This window comes from Sander lucioperca, chromosome 24 (assembly GCF_008315115.2).
Source record: "Sander lucioperca isolate FBNREF2018 chromosome 24, SLUC_FBN_1.2, whole genome shotgun sequence".
Classification (NCBI taxonomy): domain Eukaryota; kingdom Metazoa; phylum Chordata; class Actinopteri; order Perciformes; family Percidae; genus Sander; species Sander lucioperca.
In genome coordinates, this window is record NC_050196.1 from 11,385,247 (window position 1) to 11,405,397 (window position 20,151).

Consider the following 20,151-nt stretch of genomic DNA (forward strand, 5'->3'; position numbering starts at 1 on the left):
TCCCATCTGCCCGTGTCAGGGGTAATATTTAATTAGTTTAGGACAAAAAGCACCTCATTCTGAAATCAAACAACAGATCAGTAAACAAAGCAATACATAATTGAGAGGACAGTTTGGTCCTAGCCCTAGTCCACAAAGGCAAATACAAAGCAGTACAGATATGCATCTTATCTCCATGTTTTATTTGCTAAGTGTGATAAAGCACCTGGACTGCTTAGGAACAGCACATAAAGAACTTACTGACAAATGTGCCTAATGGCTTTGTGGCTTTCATCAACCAGAAATCCACTGTAGAAAGTAGATAAAGAGCATTTTTTTCAACAAGGCGCCACTGAAAGAATACCGTATATTTGCTCTGAAAGAGAGCGAGACACGAGGCGGGGGAGTTATTTGAAGAGTGACATTGCAAAACCATTTCAGATACACAGCGCTTGCTTTTAAAACAGTATCACTGCCATTAGTAGTAGTTTTGTCTCTAAATGCTTGAAATCTGCACACAAAACAGAGGATACCAGCTTGTGTAAATGAATTGGTAAGTGATACATTAGCCAAGTTTTTTTTTTTTTTTTTTGTCTGCAATAACTCCTAAGGGCTCCATTACAAGCTCTCAAGTATTTTCAAGGTTGCAATTTTTCACTTTTGCTTCCTCAATCCTGCGACAAACCTCCTTTGAGAAGATCTATCTGGGTTGGGTCACTGCCTGGTGAGGGCTTGCACCACTCTGATGTTCCAGATGGGAGGTGAATTTATTCTAATCCTGTGACAAACCCACATGGCTTTACTAGGAGACACATAACACCACACCGTGAGGGAGACATTCCCGGCCCATCTGAAAGTGATCAACCAGTAGGCTCCAGAGAATTACAGCCGGGGTTCGGATGCAGATGAATCAGTTGCAAACCTGTCTTTTGATATATCAAACGGTTTGCCTTTTTAAACTCATCAAAAAGACCCATGAGCTAAAATGATTGCGTAATATCAGTTCCTGCACCACAGGGAGGTCAGAGGTCAGGCTTAACCACAGTACAACTTAGCAGGAACTGTTCGTACTTCAGCGTCTTGTTCAAGGACACAGCTTGAACCCTAGTTTACTGCATAATGGAAGGTGTGCAATATGTGTGTGTGTCCGTGCTGATCCCCCACAAATACAGTGAGTCTTTTAGCCACTGAAGATTTCTACAAATAAACTGCCTTATTTCCTCTCTCAAAAGGAATTATTCTATTGTATTACAATTTTCGTGAATGGATCAATTTAGGAGTATTTCTTGGCTAATTAGATAATGAATCTGTGTTTCGATGCATCAGTACATGCCTATTATCTATAATTAATTTCATCTTTTAGGCATGGTGCTGCAGCCAGGCTATTTAAAGCCATTCAATGCAAGTTTTCTTTTTCCTTGGAAGCTATAGTAAGAACCTCCAAGAGGAGGAGCTCTGTGTAACTGCTACAGAGCTTCCCCAGAAGTATGAAGCATGACCAGATATAGACATAGAAATACCGGAAATTGGATGGTGTTCCGTTCTAAATAAAATTTTTGAATTTAGTTTGGAGAGAGATGAAAATGGAGTTACATTATATACGTGGGTGTGTATCGTCTATAATGGCTTATATGCTTATTTGGGGAATAGTGTGAAATAGGCCACTATAAGGATATAAAAAAACAATAAATTGTCCGTTTAGCTCTAGGCTTTTCTTGTGAAAGGCATCGCCAGGACTCCTTATGTGTATTGTGCCTGACTTGACGCATCTTCCCGTGTCTGTAGTCCACCTCTACAGCATGCAAATTACGGAGCAACTCCAATATAGAGAGCAGATTGGTTAACTACACAGAGCGCGCGGCGCGGCGCGAGAGCTGGACGTGGTGAGCGCTGTCTTCATTTAGAGTGGACTGTAAACGAAGGAAGAAGTATATTCAATCACAACAGTGTTAGGCTTTCGTGGTTCGAACCTGCAACTTAATCCTAATTAAGTGTGGGGAGGCTGGCTGGCCGTGGGAGGAGGGCGACACTCAATCATCCCGGGACCGGAGTGAAACCTCACCGCGAGCTCCTCGCGCAAGGGAATAATTAGTAGCCCGTGTGTGACAGCCTTGTCAGACTCAAGAAAGACTGTGGAGCTGAGAGGACAAGTGGGGACTGACGGACCCTGTGAAGTTTCTTCGTGTGTCAGCTTGTTTTTAAGCACCGGGGAGAAAGTATTGTGGAGGATTGCCACTCTCCAATGCGTCGGTTCCCTGTATAGGCTACTGATGGACTGAGTACGGTGAAATTTGGAATAGCCTTCCCCTGTTTCAATCACTTTTAGACGGTAAGCCACGAATCAGTCACTTGTGATATTTTATGTGTATCAATCTTAAAACGTTTCACTGTAATGCGCTTTTACTTTTTGGTGTCCAGGTCGGCTTTATGGAAGGTGTCATGCTGCTGTATTATGAAATAGCCTAGGTAGCAAGGAATCCAGGTGTCTATCATGGGCAGGTTCCAACTAGCTACAGTATGTTACACAGCAGTGTACCCCCTTCATTTTTTTTTTTTTACATTCCTGTGAAATGTACAGTACTGTATGTGGACTGACGTGTCAACAGAAAACATAGTTGTTTATCAGTAGCATGGTTTAACAAGGAGAGAAGGTGCTGTACAAAAGTGCCTGGGCTTGAGGTAACCGTGAGTTTTCCTGAGGGGGCTCTATTACCTCCAGCACACCTGGCTATTTGCCACACGCAGAACTGAATCCTACGGCGCTGTGCAGGCTTATGGTAATCAAGACTGGTGCCGTGCCTAAAAAATGCTTTTCATTACCTACCTACCGAAAATTCATGGAGCTTTAAGTGGCTCTATTTTTCTTTGCGGCAATATACTGTACCTCTGCTTAAATACACAATATAAGGCCCAATAGTTCGTTATTATTCTATGTTTTTGTTATTTAGCCATAGCTAGTAGTTGTGGCGTATGGATATTTATAATTACTGTCAGTGGTCACACAGGTTTGTTAATGGGGACTGCATCACCACTTCTAACGGACCTCAGCCAATCAGAGAGGAGGGTTTATTAGAAACATTTTTTTGTCTGTTAATCTCATTTAAACTCATTAGGCGTTATACAGCACTGTTAACATGACGCATACATCCCTGGCCATATTGTAGATCACGACTGATTAAAGACGTCTTTACTGCACTCAAGCCTAATTTAATCAGTTTGCACTTGGTCCTGGAGGACTGTATTTTTCTTTTATGTGATGTTGAGGTTATAAGTGCAAATTTAATGAAGGGAAGAAGTGACTAATTAGCTTTAAATTGTAAATTGCATAATTGAGTTTCGGTCCCAACTTTGTGTTTGGATAAATCAATGGTGTATAATGTAATAGCTTAGTTATAAGCGTCCCATGACATACATGAATGAACAGCTTAAGCCTAATGTTGTTTTCCCCAATATTCTATTAACAAGAAGTCTTTGGATTTTTTTAATCAATAAAGAATTTCTCCTGCTTTAAAGGACCAATGGCTCAATACCAATAATCAACAATTGATTAGACGCCTATTGAACAAATGGCTTGCAATGAAGGGAAACAAAAATGTGTGTTTGAATCGGTGTTGTGGTACTGTATGAAACAGCCAAAGGAAATTGGTGTGACCAGTGAGAGTAGTCTGCAGTTTTAAGAGAACCAGCTGAGGGGCTAGAGCAGGGAAAGGGGGCATTGTGAAACTTTATTAAAGTACACTACATTCAGTCAGAGTGAGCCTGCAGATATATTGGAGAGCCTCTGCCTCTCCATGACACGGAGAGAGTAGGCAGCGCGAGCCCACAGAATATTGAATCAGTCAAAAAAAAAAAAGAGCTGGGGCAAGGGAGTTGAACTATCCCTTACCTCTTGAGTGGGCGGATGTCATAATTATCATTTCTCTAGGATTGCGGTGGAGGGGCCGCGGGCGCTGGCAGAATCTCTGCAGATATGTGGGTGTAGTGGTGGTGTCGACCCTGTAGGGCAAGCCACATCACTTCCAATACAGAAGAGAAAGGGACAAGTCCCACCATAATTGGTGCCTGAGAACACTGCAGGGCGCTTCGGGGAAGTTGATGGATGGTCAGAGCTTGTACATAAACAAGGCAGGGAGACGTGCACGAGCACAAAAACACACACTCGCACGCATGCACGCCAAAGCAATAGAGCACAGGGGGCTCTAATCTGCTATCCCATGTCAGGCTGAAATTAAACAACCCCTAGCTGGATGCAACAAGTCTCACTATCTCGCATTTGCCGTCTTAGTCTCCCTCTCATTCTCTGTTCCAGCCCCCAAGCAAAAGCAGTCTGACTAAGTATTAGGATGCACGCAACTGTTGGTTGGTGGTCTCCATGTGAATAAGGAAAAAGAGGGCTGCTCAGCCAGTTTACTGGTATCATCTGCTTCATGAGTTGCAGGAAGGTGTGGCTTGTTTAAATTGGAGTAAATTAGCAGGTAGGACTCATTCTACGAAAAACACTCCCTGTAAAGGCTTCCTGTGTAATTGTCAGACAAGGTATTTAGTGTTATTAAAACTAGCTCTTGCCCGTTTGTGCTTACTCACTCCTCGAGGGTGTTATCTCAAAACACCTGGAAGAAAATAGCCTCTTTCACTAAAAACCCTTCTTGTTACACCTCCCTGTTAATAGACATACAGTAAAAGGGAGGTGGAAGCTTCAGGCCAGTGGATCTCTTATTGGAGTCTGTCAAGTCTAGTCCTTGCAGGGCTCCAGGAGCACTGGTGCTCCTTACTTCCATATGTGAGGAGCCTCAGGCCAAATGTAGGAACAGCACTCGTTTTTTAACACAACAGATACATACTTTTTTTAAAGTTGTGTTACTGATCAATGTTTTTAAAGGAACATTTTACAGAAATAGCAATGCACAACGCAACATTCATGACAGGTGCTGAGTCTGTCCATCTGCCGTCTGTCTGTCTATCTTGCTGAATGTGTTATTGTGTTATGTGAAAATCTGCTGTTTGGAAAGTAGCACTTCGAATATGATGGGCTGTGGTAAGCGTTCTGATGAAATGCTCAGTGAGAAGATTATTTAGGACAATACACAGCCTGTGTTTGAAATGCAACACTCCCTTTTGTTGCGTCAATGTCACGTGTGATATGCACACATTGCTAACGCCAAATGTGTGATTTGTGCTGTGTTGTCTGTAAATGCTTTTAATCTTCAGTTTTTGTTATGATTCTAAGCATTTTAAGGTGCCTGGCAGTAATCCATCCCATATACAAACAGGGAATTATAAGGGTGTTAAGACGTTTTTATAATTGAACTTTGAAGCTTTTCTTCTTCTTTACAGGTTTAAACAGGAAGATTTAAAATGCCGTCCAGCTTCTCTAACTGACCGCTGTGGCATTCCTGCTTAATTGGTGGTGAAAGGTCTTGTTTAGGGAGACGATGCAGGTCAGCTCAAGTCTCTGCCGTTGTCAAGTCATCAGACACTCAATTAACTCAGCCACTGTACCTGATCTTAAAAAAAGAAAACAGGGCAGAAAAACAAGTTACCTTGAATTAAATCTGTGTTAAAGATGTTCCTTTAGGCGTACTCTAATCAGTTATTAAACCTACGTGTAAAAAATATACCTTTTATTTACTGGGGGGGACTCAGATTCCCGAGGTTTGTCCTGAAACTCACCTTTTTAACATCAGACATCAAGCTTTACAGCGCGTGGCTTTACTTGTTACCGGTCAAATGTCCATCATTCAGAGTTGTTTTTAATCTCATGCTCCACACCCTGTTATATGAAAGTAAAGTAGTGTACCTCAGGATTATGCACTACTTTGAATACAGACTTGCACAGACTTGACATTAATCAATTCTTCCATCTTCTAACCAGCTTATCCTGCTGAGGGTCATAGAGTGGAGCTATGTCCCAGTCCTCTGTGAAATATTTTCTAACCATCAACCCAAACGCTCTGTCTCTGGCTGCTAAAGTCTGCTCTTTCTGATACTGGCAGTTCCAGCCAGTCTTGTTATTTCCATTTGTCATACATAGGCTGGATTTTTACAGGTTGTGCATCAGTCTGCTCAGGGTGTCATATGAATGGAGGTTTGTTCCACTGTCTTTGCATCATAAAGCAACTTAAAATGATCTCTTTAAGGCACATGACTGAATTATAGAAAGTCTAGTGATTAGATAGGAAGAGGGCAGAGCTGACAGAGAATCACAATAGGTAATATAAACGATTCAAACTGTGATTTTCAATCAGAGGTAAAGCTTGCCTGTGCAGGTTTCCCAAACAGTAAGAGGCCGTGCTAATCGTCTGTCCTGTTATGACTTTTTCTTCACCATACAAGCTAAGGGAACTTTGAATATGCCTTTGCTAGGTGAAAGCTAATCCACAGTATTTAAAGTCCGGGAAGCATTCTTTTGTTTAGGCTATTTATTTGTTATTCTTTTCATTCTTCTCATGGACATGCATCGGCTCAACGCTCTTAAATATATCAACTCTATTCAAATTCCAAAATGCGCAGCTACTTGCCAAAATGTGCAGAATCACTTATGACAGCAAAAGTATCGATTATGGCACTGTAACCATCAGTAAAATACCAGAAACAAAGCAAATTATTTTACATATGCCATGCACAATTTTTCAAAAATTAAAAGTATTTTTATAGTAGGCTTCTTGACTAAAAACAAATGCCATTCAGCTGGTACTAATGACTACATCCATTGGCAGATGTGATCATAAAAGCAGCTTACTGTATGACTTTATAGTAGTTTATAGTAATTAGTAAAGTCAGCAGGGCTCTGTTGAAAAACTTTAAGCACACAGTGTTTTACAATTCAAACCAGTTATACATCTGCCAGTTAAGGATGCCACAAACACAAGAAATACACAGAGTAGATGCATGGCAATGTAATCTTTCATAGAACAGACTATACTTGAGTCTTTAGAGTATGCGTGAGAGTGTAGGCGCAGAAGTGTCAACAGTAGACCTGTGTATTTTTTTGTTTTACTGATATAAGAATTTAAACATTTTCAGATAGCCGTTGGCTAATTTCCAGTTTGTAGTAACTATTGTATATAGCACAGCATTCTTATTTATTGGGTAGTTAACAAAATAGAGGAAAACGGTCTGTTCACAAAATGACATACACAACATAAGCCATAGTTTAATTAACCTCTTAGTCCTGTTTTCCAGACACTACAGGATGTTCAAGGTGGTGCCCTTTATGTTGTTTATCCTCTGTAAGCAGGTCTGTCTACCTATAATGTGTGGCACCTTTGAGTCTGAAGTTTACGTATCAGACAGCAGATCTACACCTATTACGTCTGTCATTACTGTTACCCTGCGGCCTTTTTTACAGAGGATGGATACTTATTTTAAATGGGCAATTCAAACGGATGAGAACAGATAAAGACAGACACTTCGGACGATTATGTAGGACACCCTAACTTAAAGTTGATTATGAAATCCAATCAATATTTCTCAACAGCTAATTAACTCAACTTTACACAATTAATAATTAGTACCAAAATGATTTGACAGCGAACAATCAAGAGCAAAAATGTACCAGAATATACATCTTTTCACATATTTACTTTGCTTGTGAGGTGCCACACTTTCCAGATACAGCTGCCTCTGGATTGAGTATTCTGAATGAATTTATGTACAATATAGTCCTGTCGGGCAGTGGTTAGTCACTGCTAAATACAATGTGTCCCTTTTTATAAAGGGACAATAATGTAAACAGAAAATGTACATCTGTTTACTGTAGATGTCTTTCCTTACAAAATGTACCTTGATGCCACGATACACTGGTGTAATCTTCCTGCTCATTTCTGGAGAACTAATTACTGCGCATTAGTTAAACAGACCATTTGAAATGCAAGCCTGCTAAATCACGCTTGCCAGGGGAGCAGAGCCACCCCCCTCCCCTTCCTGTGCGGTCTTTGTGCTTCTATTATTAGTTCTATCATGCATATGTTCGCTATCAGAAATTAAGGCCCACCAGCTGTGAACAATAACAGAAGAGGAGTTTCAGTAAACAACGTATTGGTTAATTTCATATAGATGTATGAAGTTTCTATGTGTAAAGCAGTTCAGTATATGAGGCCCGGCTGCATATATCGTGCCATATGATCCGCTGCCAGCTGTTAGAACTGCTGCATGACATGCAAAAGCACACAGCTGATGTAGCTTTTCAACAGGCCACTGATGATGTTTCTAAAGATGCAACCCTTGTAGCAGCCATCAGAGCACAGGGTATGATTCTCGCCTCCCTGGTCGAGACCGAGGCTGTGTCTGCAAAAGCACTGCCAAGAGATTCTTCGTTTCTGCATGATAGAGCAGTTGGTGGAGGAACTTTGGGTTGCTACAGCTAATAGTCTAAAGACGCACAAGTTTGGTCCGGTTGGTCTGCTGGATGTTATAGTATTATAAAGTAATATAGTAAAATAGAGTTTCCTTGAGCTGCAAATGGTGCTCAATATGTATTGAAATTGTGTATATCTCCACAATACCCCCGTGGTAATAGTAGGGATGGGTATCGTTTAAAAATAATGTCAATACCAATGCCAGTACTCTTAAAGTGATACCGATACTCTACTTCATTTAATACCCATCGTGTGTATGGAAGCATTCATTTGCGTAAAATGCTGCTGTGATAGTGGGCGAATCACAGGTCACATTAAATCAAAGAACGCTTGCGGTGGTTGGCTGTGAGCAAAACCATACAAACTGTCATTGTTTTCTAGATCTGGGTACAAAAAGGATCGAAATAATCTATTGTTTGACCGGAGAGGTTTCGATACTACTTGGTACTGGGTTATTTCGGTAGATACCGTAAAGGTATAGAGTACAGATAGGTTACTTCCTACAAAAGTTGCACTAATGATTCTAATAATAATAGTCAGTCGAAGAACAATTTTCACCTGCTTGGAATTCACCACCATAGGGTTTGATCCATGTTACGGAGTACAGATTACATTAACATTTTAGACATGTAGATGATGCACCAGTATATTATATACTATGTATGTGGTTCTGCCATGGAACCTCAGACTTTAGTGAATTAAAATGGACTCCTTTAACCTCCCTGTTGTCAAGATCCATAAATCACTATAACTGCAGGTAGCCTGGCAATGAGGAGGACTGAGGTCATAAAATGTTTTGAATTGAGGTGGCTGTGAAAAAGTATCCAGATATCCACTCAATATGTTTTAAAACACACGTATAGAGTGACTTTTACCATTCTTGATGGAGTTGGGAGAATGGCTCTATCTGTTGGGTGCCACAAGGGATAACAAGCCTTTCATACTTCACATCAAGTTGCCTCACGCTACAGAAAAAGGAATTAGGCTCCTGCCTTATGGGCTATTTGTGGCTCCAGCATGCTTTACTTACTTTGACAGTGAGGAGGACAGAACATGACTACAGCAGTGTTCATATTATCTAAAAATAATGCCCTAAACTATCAACTAGATAGGGTGCACGGTGCATATCTAGGTTCATGTTGTGTTGTCACATACTGTGTCTGTATTGTGTCAATCCACTGCCAACCATGAAACATGTATGGAAGATGAAAATAAGTGTTACTGCGACGCTCTGACCGTTTGGTGCATGAAGCGTGCAAAATCAATAAAAAGCAAGGGCATAGACTGGATAGGAAAATATATTGCAAGATATATTCGTCAGTTTCAACATAATTGTGATTTTTTAGTGAGAATCTTAATGTTGCTGTGAGTTGGGCTCATCAGCAAAACCTATGGCAATATATGTAGCTCCATTGCTTATTCACATTACATAGACGGATGGTGCCAGGTAATCTAATGTCTCAAGCCTAATTACGGCTGTTGGTGGTACACTGGTAGAGAGCCAAGAAAGACAATAAAGTAGAAAATAATATTTAAGTTAATCATGTAGTATGGTACAGCATCATGGAGCCAGGGTGGGGAACCTAACTTTCTTCCCTTTATGTTGGCTGCTTTACTGAAGTGTTCAAAATTGTTACTGGCAACAGCTCTGCTGTCTTTGTAGCCAATCCTTCCTGTGAAGGAGGTAAAAGACAAAAGAAAGGCCTCTTTAGGGAGCAATACAGTCTAAAACATGAACTTGAACATCATTGTGAGTGATGTGCACGGCATTGTTCCGCCATTGCATGTGATATTCTGCAGCTGAGTCTGTTGGCTGTTGATATCAGCCATCGTCTTAGCAACAGGGTTATATTATGTGCATTGATCATCAGTGAATATAATTAAACCTGATCATCATGAAAAAACAGCAGTGTCTTAGAGCATTCTGTGGCAATATAAACATGTGTATTCATGACTTATCTGTGTGAGGGCTGCTAGAAACCCACAGAAAAAGCCTTTTGCTGTGACATGATTATTATTATTATTATACCCATGCGAAGGCATTGGACGTATATGATATTATGGAGCACTTCACTGCACTGGAACAATACCATGAGGAGGCATTGGACGTATATGATATTATGGAACACTTCACTGCACTGGAACAATGTAGCTGGCCCAAATAAAGTGTAAACATGCTATTTATGGTTCTGTAAGTGACCATAGCCTTATGGTGTATGTTAAAGTGCCTGTAGGAAGCCTCAATGTGTGATAAATAGTCCATCAACAGATTTTTCTTCCTCAGCTCTGTACTAGTTTTTTTTTTCTTTCTAACTCATCTCATTTGATGTCGGACGATGAGTTGGCTTCACACATGCATGAGGGGAGATCTCCTTGGGCTTCAGTATATCTCTAATTGAATTGTCAGAACAGCAGGAGATGCACATTTGAGAGCGGCACCGGAAGAGCATTTCATCTCTCGTGCCCGTCACCACCGTTCCATGCAACATTGATTACCTGGAAAATGGATCAGTTAGAGAAGTCTGTTTGAAATACAGAAGAAAGAGTGCACAATGCTAATGCCTTTCTGTATCTGCCCTCTACAGTGTTATCATGCAGTACGCGATAGCATCTTTTAATAGTCTGTTTCATACGAGCCATCAGGGTCACAGAGGTGAGTGCCTTGGCTACCATGACCACCAGCAGACTTCTGAACAAGGAAATACAGATAAGTAATGTAAATGAAAATGGCCAAAGCTATTCTTGGTTGGCAGGTTTTGGAGCTATTTTCTGAATGTTATCCCTGTCTAAATAATACATATTTAATAGGTTGGACAAATTGTGTGTTTCATTATATTTCGCCATGTTGTTTTCCATTGATAAACATGGGTAATTCGGAGCTCATAGACAATATCTCCCCATTTTCTGCCTATTGGTTTAAGATGATTTCTTTCATGATGTCAAAGAGGCTTCACAAATCAGGGAGATTTCAATGCCTGTAAGTTTTGGACAAGTGTGACTTCACGTTTTTAACATCTTTTCCTGCATTTTATGTCGTAATTTATGTAATATTTCCAAAAAATGTTATAAGCAATAATATAACATTATAGCATTTCAAATTTGCTTTATCTTGAGTATCTGTAAAATGAATATCACTAACAAACTAACTGCAAGATATATGAAGATGACGTGAAAGGTTTACTACTACTACTAAAAATCGGTTATAGTTGACAGACGTTAGCTGAAATACCTTTCACACTTCTGTTTTATGTTATCGTACTGTTGTGCAGGCCGACCCAGAGCACTGGATAATCCTGGAGGCGGGAACATGAAACTAATTATCCTGTTGTTGTATTCTTTCTGATGTTGTGGTGATTCCCTGTAGAAATTAGTAAATGGGATTATATTAATTAATTTAGTTTGTGAACTTTTATTTACGCCGGTAGGTACGTTGTTAGTTATGATATTTATAAAGATTTTTTTTTATTTATTTTCATTTGGGAAGGGGTGTGTTTAAAGGGTTTTTTTTTTTATTTCATTTCATATTATTTTGTATTCTCAGTAATATTTCAGAGTTTCCAGGCTCGTGAAGTGAGAGTCTAGATCTGCTGTGGCTGAAAAGTTTAGGGTGACCTTGGGCTATATGTCTGAATACATCAAATATGTTGGAGATAGTGCTGTCTTGGTTTTCATCAATAGTTTTGACTTCACCCACCAGCACAAAAATGTATTGAGGCACTTTGGAATAGGCAAAAAAGGTCAAAGAGAAAGAAGAAGCAAGAGTGAAGTTAGAATTTAAGAGACTCCTTCAAATTCAGCTTTTGTCTTTGGAGCTGAGAGCTCGGTTGAGGGGTTTGGTGGGCTCCTCGGACGCTGTGTGTGTCAGGCTGGAAAAACTTTCATCTGAACCAACTACAATAATCTGATAAATCTTTTAACGTTTGAAGTCAGGCTGTAGCAAGTATTTTAATTAATATATACAGTGAGGTACAGAGGGACAAAGGATATCTTTACTTTCTGTATGTGTTTTGCTGGAATACCATTAAACCACTGCCTGCTTTAGGGCACAGGAAATTGCAAACACCACCAGGAATGTTCCCTACATCTCATTGACTGTTACAGTGGGGGGAATTACTTTTTGAAACTTATGTCAAAAGAAAGTTGAGCACCATTTATAGAAGGGTCATGAGTCAGAGGTTTCAGTCTCTGACACACTGCTCTGCACAGGTTGTATTGGCTGAGCTAGGCTTGCCTAGTCTTGTTAGAATGAAGCTTTCCATATGCTAATCAGATTTGTTAACAATAACAGCTGTCCCTTTCTGCCATCTTTCCATGTTTTATCTCTTTAAATAATTTTGTTAGGGAATGGTGGATAGGTATCCTTTATTATGGGAAGATGCCTATACTTGTCCACCAGTCCCCTGAGAGTGATCTAACCTTTGATCCATTATGATCTTAGTCAAATTAATGTGATAGATTTAGATGTGGTGCTGTGGCCTCTCATCATTAAAATCACATTTTAGCTTTCCCATCGCCTATTAAAATAAATCCTGCTTACAATGAATTTTGAATTATCTTCACAAGAGCTTGCTTGCAATTGTTCACTGCATGGAGAACAGTGGAATAACACTCAATCTGAATAACAGTATCAGCAATCAGATTGATGAATCAGTGAATAGGTGTGGTTTGTGAATAGTTCACCTTCAGTCCAGTCGAGTGAGAGTGAATTGGTTAAACAATAAAGGCACGACTATTCATTTTTCAGTTCTTTATTTGGAATGGCTTTTATAAAATGTTGCATTGACATGGACTGCATTGCCTTCTGCCTTCACATGACTCACTTTGTTTAAATTAGTCTGCATATAAAGGGCAGAAAAATCAGTCAAATGAGAAAGTCATTTCTTTAAATGTACCATTATCTCAGTGTGAGTCACTGGAAAGAGATGCTGTCTTACTGTCAATGCTCACCCTGTGAAATGCATTTAGTCATTGGTACCGCAGTGTCCGGGTAGATACTGTGACATCTGATGATATTAATATGGAATATTAGGATTCTCATTAGCTGCTTCACTTGGTTAACTTCCATTCCTCAAGTCCACCCAGGACACAACGTTGCTCAGTCGTATAAAGGCCACACACAGATAACTTTATGAAGATACATTATGATAAAACTGAGTGTTATTTTTACAAAATTAAAGGAGTGTAGAATAGTGGGCATGTAGACACTGTTTGCCATTTTTAAGACAATTCTACATTACTCTTTCATCCTCGATAAGTGTGACTCCCCTCATGCATATGATGCACCCATACATGTAATTTTACGCTGTTGCACTTTGACACATACAACAACCAAAGGTCATGTATTGTAACACATTAAACTTCTATGACATTTGGATCACTGGGACTGAATATCATTTAACAGTGTCATACATTTTAATATAATCATTATACGGAATACATTTAATTTGTGTCAAACTGCATGACTTGTAAAACAATGTAAGCTTAATGATTTTTTTTCCCTCTCCCCACCCCTTCTGCCCATGCTTCTATCCTGTCTTTACAGATATCTCAGACCGAAATGCTGCCCTGCATCATTTTCATCGGCTTGTTTCTCACCGCGGCCCGATCCCAAGACATCCATCCCTCGCAGGCATCATCCTCTATAAGTGAGTCTTGTGACTCCTTGTGCTCCTGCGAGGAAAAAGATGGCATTCTTCATCTCAACTGTGAGCAGAGAAACATCAGCAAAATCTCCCAAATCAAAGTCCCGTCAGGTGTGCCCTTCCATCTGAACCTTTACAAAAATGACTTGGTTGAGCTCCGCGCAGAGGAAATGGAAGGGCTTAAGAATGCCCTTTCGCTGCACATTGGGGGTAATAGCATTCAAGAGCTGGAACCAGGGGTCTTTAGCACTCTCGGCTCACTGAAAAAGCTACACATAAATAGCAATTTCCTCATCACTCTGAAAGAGGACACTTTTCAAGGCCTGGTGAATTTGGAGTTTCTCCAAGCTGACACAAATTTCATTCGGGTCATCGAGCCCGGGGCCTTCAACAAACTTATCCGCCTCAAGGTCCTCATCCTCAATGATAATTCCATCGAGTTTTTACCCAACAACATTTTCCGGTTCGTGCCCCTCACCCACCTGGACTTACGTGGCAACAAGCTCCAGACGCTGCCTTATGTCGGGTTTTTGGAGCACATCGGACGGATAATGGAACTTCTCCTGGAAGACAATGACTGGGTCTGTGACTGTGATATTTTGCATCTAAAAATCTGGATGGAGAACATGAGGGCCCAGTCAGCAATCGGGGATGTGGTCTGCAGCACACCACATCATCTTAAGGGGACCATTCTGGCTAAAGTCAAACGGGATGTTCTCTGCCCGTCCCATGCAGATATTAACCTGGAGGAGCCGTCAAAGTCACTGGATATGGTTGTTACTCCCTCATCTAAAGTGTCTCAGAGTCCCAAGTTGATCGACGCCAAAGATGATGCAAAGGTACCGACACCGTCTCACATTCCTGGCAGTCCTTGTGTGGAGCACTGTTCTTGTCACAATCACCCTGTGGCTGGGTTTTTGATGCATTGTCAAGACAGAGGAATTCAAAAGGTATCAGATATCGGAATACTCCAGCAAAGCCCTACTAAACTGGTCATGACAGGAAACATGATTCAGAAACTCTTGAAGTATGATTTTGTTACATATGATAGTTTAGAATTGCTCAACTTGGCGAACAACAGAATTGATTACATTGATAATGAAACTTTCCTCAGCTTGGGCAGTTTGAAAAAACTGTATTTGAATGGCAACAGAATTGAAAAACTGTTCTCCACAATGTTTGTGGGTCTCCACAACCTTGAATACCTGTATCTGGAATACAACCTTATCAAAGAGATTGCTCCAGGCACATTTAATCCCCTGCCAAACCTGAAGCTGTTGTCATTAAATAACAACCTGCTCAGCTCTCTTCCAGCGCAGATATTTCGCAATGTGCCCCTCACCAAATTAAACCTGAGGAAAAATCTACTTATGCACTTGCCAGTGAGCAACGTGCTTGATCAACTCGACTCGCTGGAGCAGATTTATTTAGAGGACAACCCCTGGGACTGCAGCTGTGACTTGCTCAGCCTCAAACAATGGGTGGAGAAACTCAGAAAGGACACAGTGGTGGGCTCCATTTTGTGTCACACCCCAAAGAAAGTGATGCAGGCTGAACTCAGAAGCCTCCGTCATGAGATGCTCTGCGCCGGGTTAGGGACCTACCACCCTATGTCCCCAGGTGGGGAGGAGAGCGTGACAGCCACTCTTGGGCCTGACAGCCCTGGCAAAGGTTTGTTTAGCTCACTCACGAACACTGTTCCACTCTCTGTGCTCATCCTAAGCCTTCTTATGTTTGTCCTCATGATTATATTCTGCTCAGCCGGACTGGTGGTGTTTGTGGTGCACCGGCGGCGCAGAAGGGCAAAGAAAAAAGCAGCAGAGGAGCAGCCCAGAGAAAACAGCAGCAGTAGTCCCATTCACTTACATTACAGCATGTACGGGCAGAAAACCACACACCACACTCTGACACAAAGAACAGGGTCCGCCGCTCTGTACGAAGAGAGATCCCATAGTCCTGTTGTGCAGATCTGTCGCAACCCCACCTACTGCTCCCAGCACAAGGAGCATGACGCAGATTTGGATTATGGCCTCGACGAACCCGGCCCCAAGCATCACGTCTGCCGGAGCATCATGGAGAAGGAGAACACTTCTCCACTCACAGGAATCCCTGGCTCAAAGTTCCGACCCATGACTGGAGAGTGCCCCGCAGAGTTCATCACTCTCGGGAACCCCAACTCCCTGTACAGGAACATTCTGGAGAGGGAGAAGGAGCTGCAGCAGCTTGGAATAACGGAGTACCTAAGGAAAAACATGCCCCAGCTTCAGTCTGCTGTAGACATGCAGGTCCCGGGGCACCAGGAGGAGCTAAAGCTAATGGAGACAATAATGTACTCAAGACCACGCAAGGTCATGCTTGAGCAAACTCAGAACGAGTACTTTGAACTTAAGGCTAACTTGCATACTGAGCCAGACTACTTGGAGGTTCTGGAGCATCAAACTGCATTTAACTGAGCTTAAGCAGAAGAAAAATAAAACAATATATATTATGTTTTCAACCAAGTGCCTTGTCCTGTTGGCCCTCCTGTACTTTCCACAGTGTGAAATATATATTATGGGCACATCACTTTAGGTTTAATTGTAGCACAGAATGTAACTGGTTTAGTTTGTGTTACCTTTGACAGTCATGTTATGTAGCTGGTGAAAGGTGGAGTCATTTTGGACAAATGTAACTTCAAGAAGCTATCGCAGTGTGTTGAGTGGTCCTGGGCTAAAACCCTCTTTTGAAATCCACTCAATCAGCTTTTGATGATTGATTAAATTTCCATGGCATACTGACACCAAATAAATTGATCCCCATTGCTCACACACCCCCATTTGACATCCTGATAGGATAAAGCAGATGTCTGGAAGGAAGTGAGTGAATTTCAATCACCACTTGACCCAGAGTTGCTGTTTAATCAGTCTATCCTGACTCTGGGTATGACCTGATTATACCCTGTGTCAATATAATCCAGCTGGAACGCTGTAACCATAAAGCTTATTGTGCCGTAGAGTCAGCAAAATGCCAACTGTACATTGGAAAACAGTGATAGGAGCATGCTTCCGCTGCTATTTTCCTGTCAGTTATTTTGATCGATCCAATACACTGCACATTCGCGGTCATAGGTCCTTTTATTTATTTTTATACAAACTGGTGACATTCACAGAAAGGATGATTTTATTTTGTCTCAATCAGTAAATACAGCACCTAAAGTACAGTATATTTAACTAACTGTAATCTTGTAAAAATGCATTGCACTAATCAAATGCCATAAGATGGTGCATGACAATCAACAGAGTCCTGCTGAAACTTTTTTTTTTCTTCATTTCTGCCAGAAGCAAATGAGCCACAAATGTTTATGATCCTTCAGTGCACGTTTGTGTGCACGACTGTATGTGAGATTGTGTTTCATGTCATTATTGTATGTCTGACAATCCTCAAACAGCATTTAGGAACGTTGCTCCTTCCTTAATGCCGATTGGCTGATTTGGAAATGTTTTGAACTCAATAGAGGCGGGGCATATTAACCTGTTAGCACATGAATGGTTACTGATGGGCAACGTCACTCAAAAGCTTGAGTTTTCCAGACAACCTGCCAACGGACTTCAGCCAACTTCTCTCTGTTTTCTCAGCTCATATTAAAAGCAATGGACTGCTGGCGACTGACATTTGCAATGTGGACATTGTCAGAATTTACACTCCATTCATACTCAAAAAACATTCAACTTTGAAATGGTTCATGTAAGCACACACTCTGTAGCTTTTCTACTTATCTAGATTTAATTATTTATTCTGTATATTTTGTACATACTTATGTTCCATTATATCTTTAGTTTTTGTGTGCCTTCGGTGCTGTACAGAATATAAAACGAAGTTGTAACTGATGAAATAAAGAGTTGCAATATTACATACATTTGGAACTGAATTTGTGGTTAGCGAAAGTATCCCATTCAGACACCATCCATAATGCTCCATTTTATATATACTGTACAATGATATGGAACTACTTTAGCCTCTCTGCAGTGCACAGTCTGTTGACTAATTGGCCAGCCTGAGCTCCACTCAAAAGAACTACATTCTCTCTTAATGTGTTATCAGTCCTCCGTGGTGCATATGCAATGCGCATGCATGTACTTGTGTAAACACCGTTTGGTTGTTTTCCTGCTGCGTGAATAATTTAGCCCCCCACGATGGCTCAAACCTAGTCCTTAATCACACAACAATGGCTGCAGGGTTTTTCACCAGCCTTGCTTTTCTGCATGACTTTCATTTCCTCCTCCTCTCTAGAGGAAACAGTGGACCCTCTCTAATTCCTCCATTTCCCATCATAATTGATGTATCTGAAGCTGCTTTGCAAGAACACACACGTAACCTTGCCTGTTTGAAACACTCACACAGACAAGCATGCATTACTCGCATACAAATACAGATACCCCACCAACATGAATAAATAAATGTTTATACGTTTGTATGCAGACACACATCATTTAAGGTATGCAAACTCACAAAGGCAAAAAGACTGGTAGACACACACACACACACACACACACACACACGTACACACAGCAGGGAAGATAAATTATCATCTGTAGCTTGATCCTGTGAGACTCATAAGCAATATGCCCCTCTAAAGGTGAGACATTAGCAAAGTGCATAACTGTGTTCAGAGAGATTCTTTACTTTAGGGACTGACTTCAAATAAATGGAATCACATCTGAACTACAGCTCACCAAAGCGCCCATCTTGTAACAGAGCTACACTGGTAAATACTCAAAGAAAAGGTAATAAAGTATATAACAATTGTCAGAAACATGGCTCAGCACTGGCAAAGACAAAAAGTAATTGGAACAGAAAAATTTACTTTTATAATAGGTCTTTTGTAATTCATTTTTACTTTAGTGTCAGAATGACCCAGCTTGTTAAATACACCTCCTAAACCTATCAATTTGATTCAACCCTGAGAATTATGTGAATAATTTTAAATTAAAGAAACCAAATATACGAGAATAAGAATTGGGCTTAAGGAGACAATGGATTAAATAAAATCTCTTCAATTACATTATTCATGTTTGTCTAAATTTTAGGTGACTTTGTCACCGCCAGTATAGCATTTCACACAATGTCTTTGTCTGACACGTTTTTCTGAACGTGGCGTGGTTTTGCTGCATGAATTTGCACAATGATGATGAAAAATGGTGGTACATTAGAGCTAAGTACCTCTTATTTGGTATAAGCTATGGAGACCTCGCTCTAATGACGATGGATGTTCATGTTTAGAGGCAGCTGCTGCAAAGTAACACTGATGTTCTTACTGTTATCACATGCAATGCATTTATGTGGAAGCATGAGTAATGGTGTTAATTGTAGGCCTCGTGAAAGGTAAAGGTAACCAATGGTGAAATATACATAAAATACATTGTTTATACACATATGCACACAAAGCACACAGGTTAAAGAGACTCAAACAAACCAGTAACCATCTGACTATTTATAATTCATTTTGAACCCTGCCTGAATATGTTTTGCACCAGGCAACAATAACGTTGTGTTAATCGAAATCTTATTACAAAAACTCAACGGTAAGGTCTTTTTACACATGAGCACTCAGTAACGGCACACAAATAATGCTTTTGACACACCAAATAACACAGCATATTATTGCAATAATAGCATGTGTTGCCTCCATTAATACAGGCACTAAAGTAGACTTATTGGAGTCCATCCAAATGTGTCTCAGTGTATTGCAGATGATCTATTAGTGTTGTGCCATATTTTTTCAAAGAACGGTCTGAAAAATCCATATGATCTCACCCTGTTATTATTTTATAAAATGGTTCTGTTGAAAATCAGTTGCATCGTCCCCCGACCACAAGTCATTAATATTCATATCTGGAACAAAACAACAGAACATCTCTTCTGTGCAACATTATCGATCCCTCTTATGCATCCAAGACTTTCACCAGGTTCTTTTGTAGTAAGCTGCAGTCAATTAAAGCCTCACATATTACATTATTCAAGCTTCACCTCTTCCTTGCTTTTAAATCCTCCTGACATTTAATGAAAAAAAAGAAAAGTGAGTGTTAGAAATATAGAACAATAACGCTGTTGGATATGATTGCTGGAGGACAAAAAGGGTTCAGTATGTGCCAGAGGTGAAAAGATGAAGGTCCAAAGGTGAAATAAGCTACTAT

General features: G+C 40.5%; 1 protein-coding gene across 1 annotated transcript; it reads left to right on the forward strand.

The window, feature by feature from the left end:
- The first annotated feature begins 1,751 nt into the window (after positions 1 to 1,751).
- On the forward strand, positions 1,752 to 17,867 carry slitrk6 (SLIT and NTRK-like family, member 6). Its single transcript, XM_031292307.2, has 2 exons — positions 1,752 to 2,308; positions 13,879 to 17,867. Exon 2 carries the CDS (start codon positions 13,894 to 13,896, stop codon positions 16,429 to 16,431), a length of 2,538 nt encoding a protein of 845 aa, XP_031148167.1. The 5' UTR covers positions 1,752 to 2,308; positions 13,879 to 13,893; the 3' UTR covers positions 16,432 to 17,867.
- Positions 17,868 to 20,151: the final 2,284 nt, after the last annotated feature.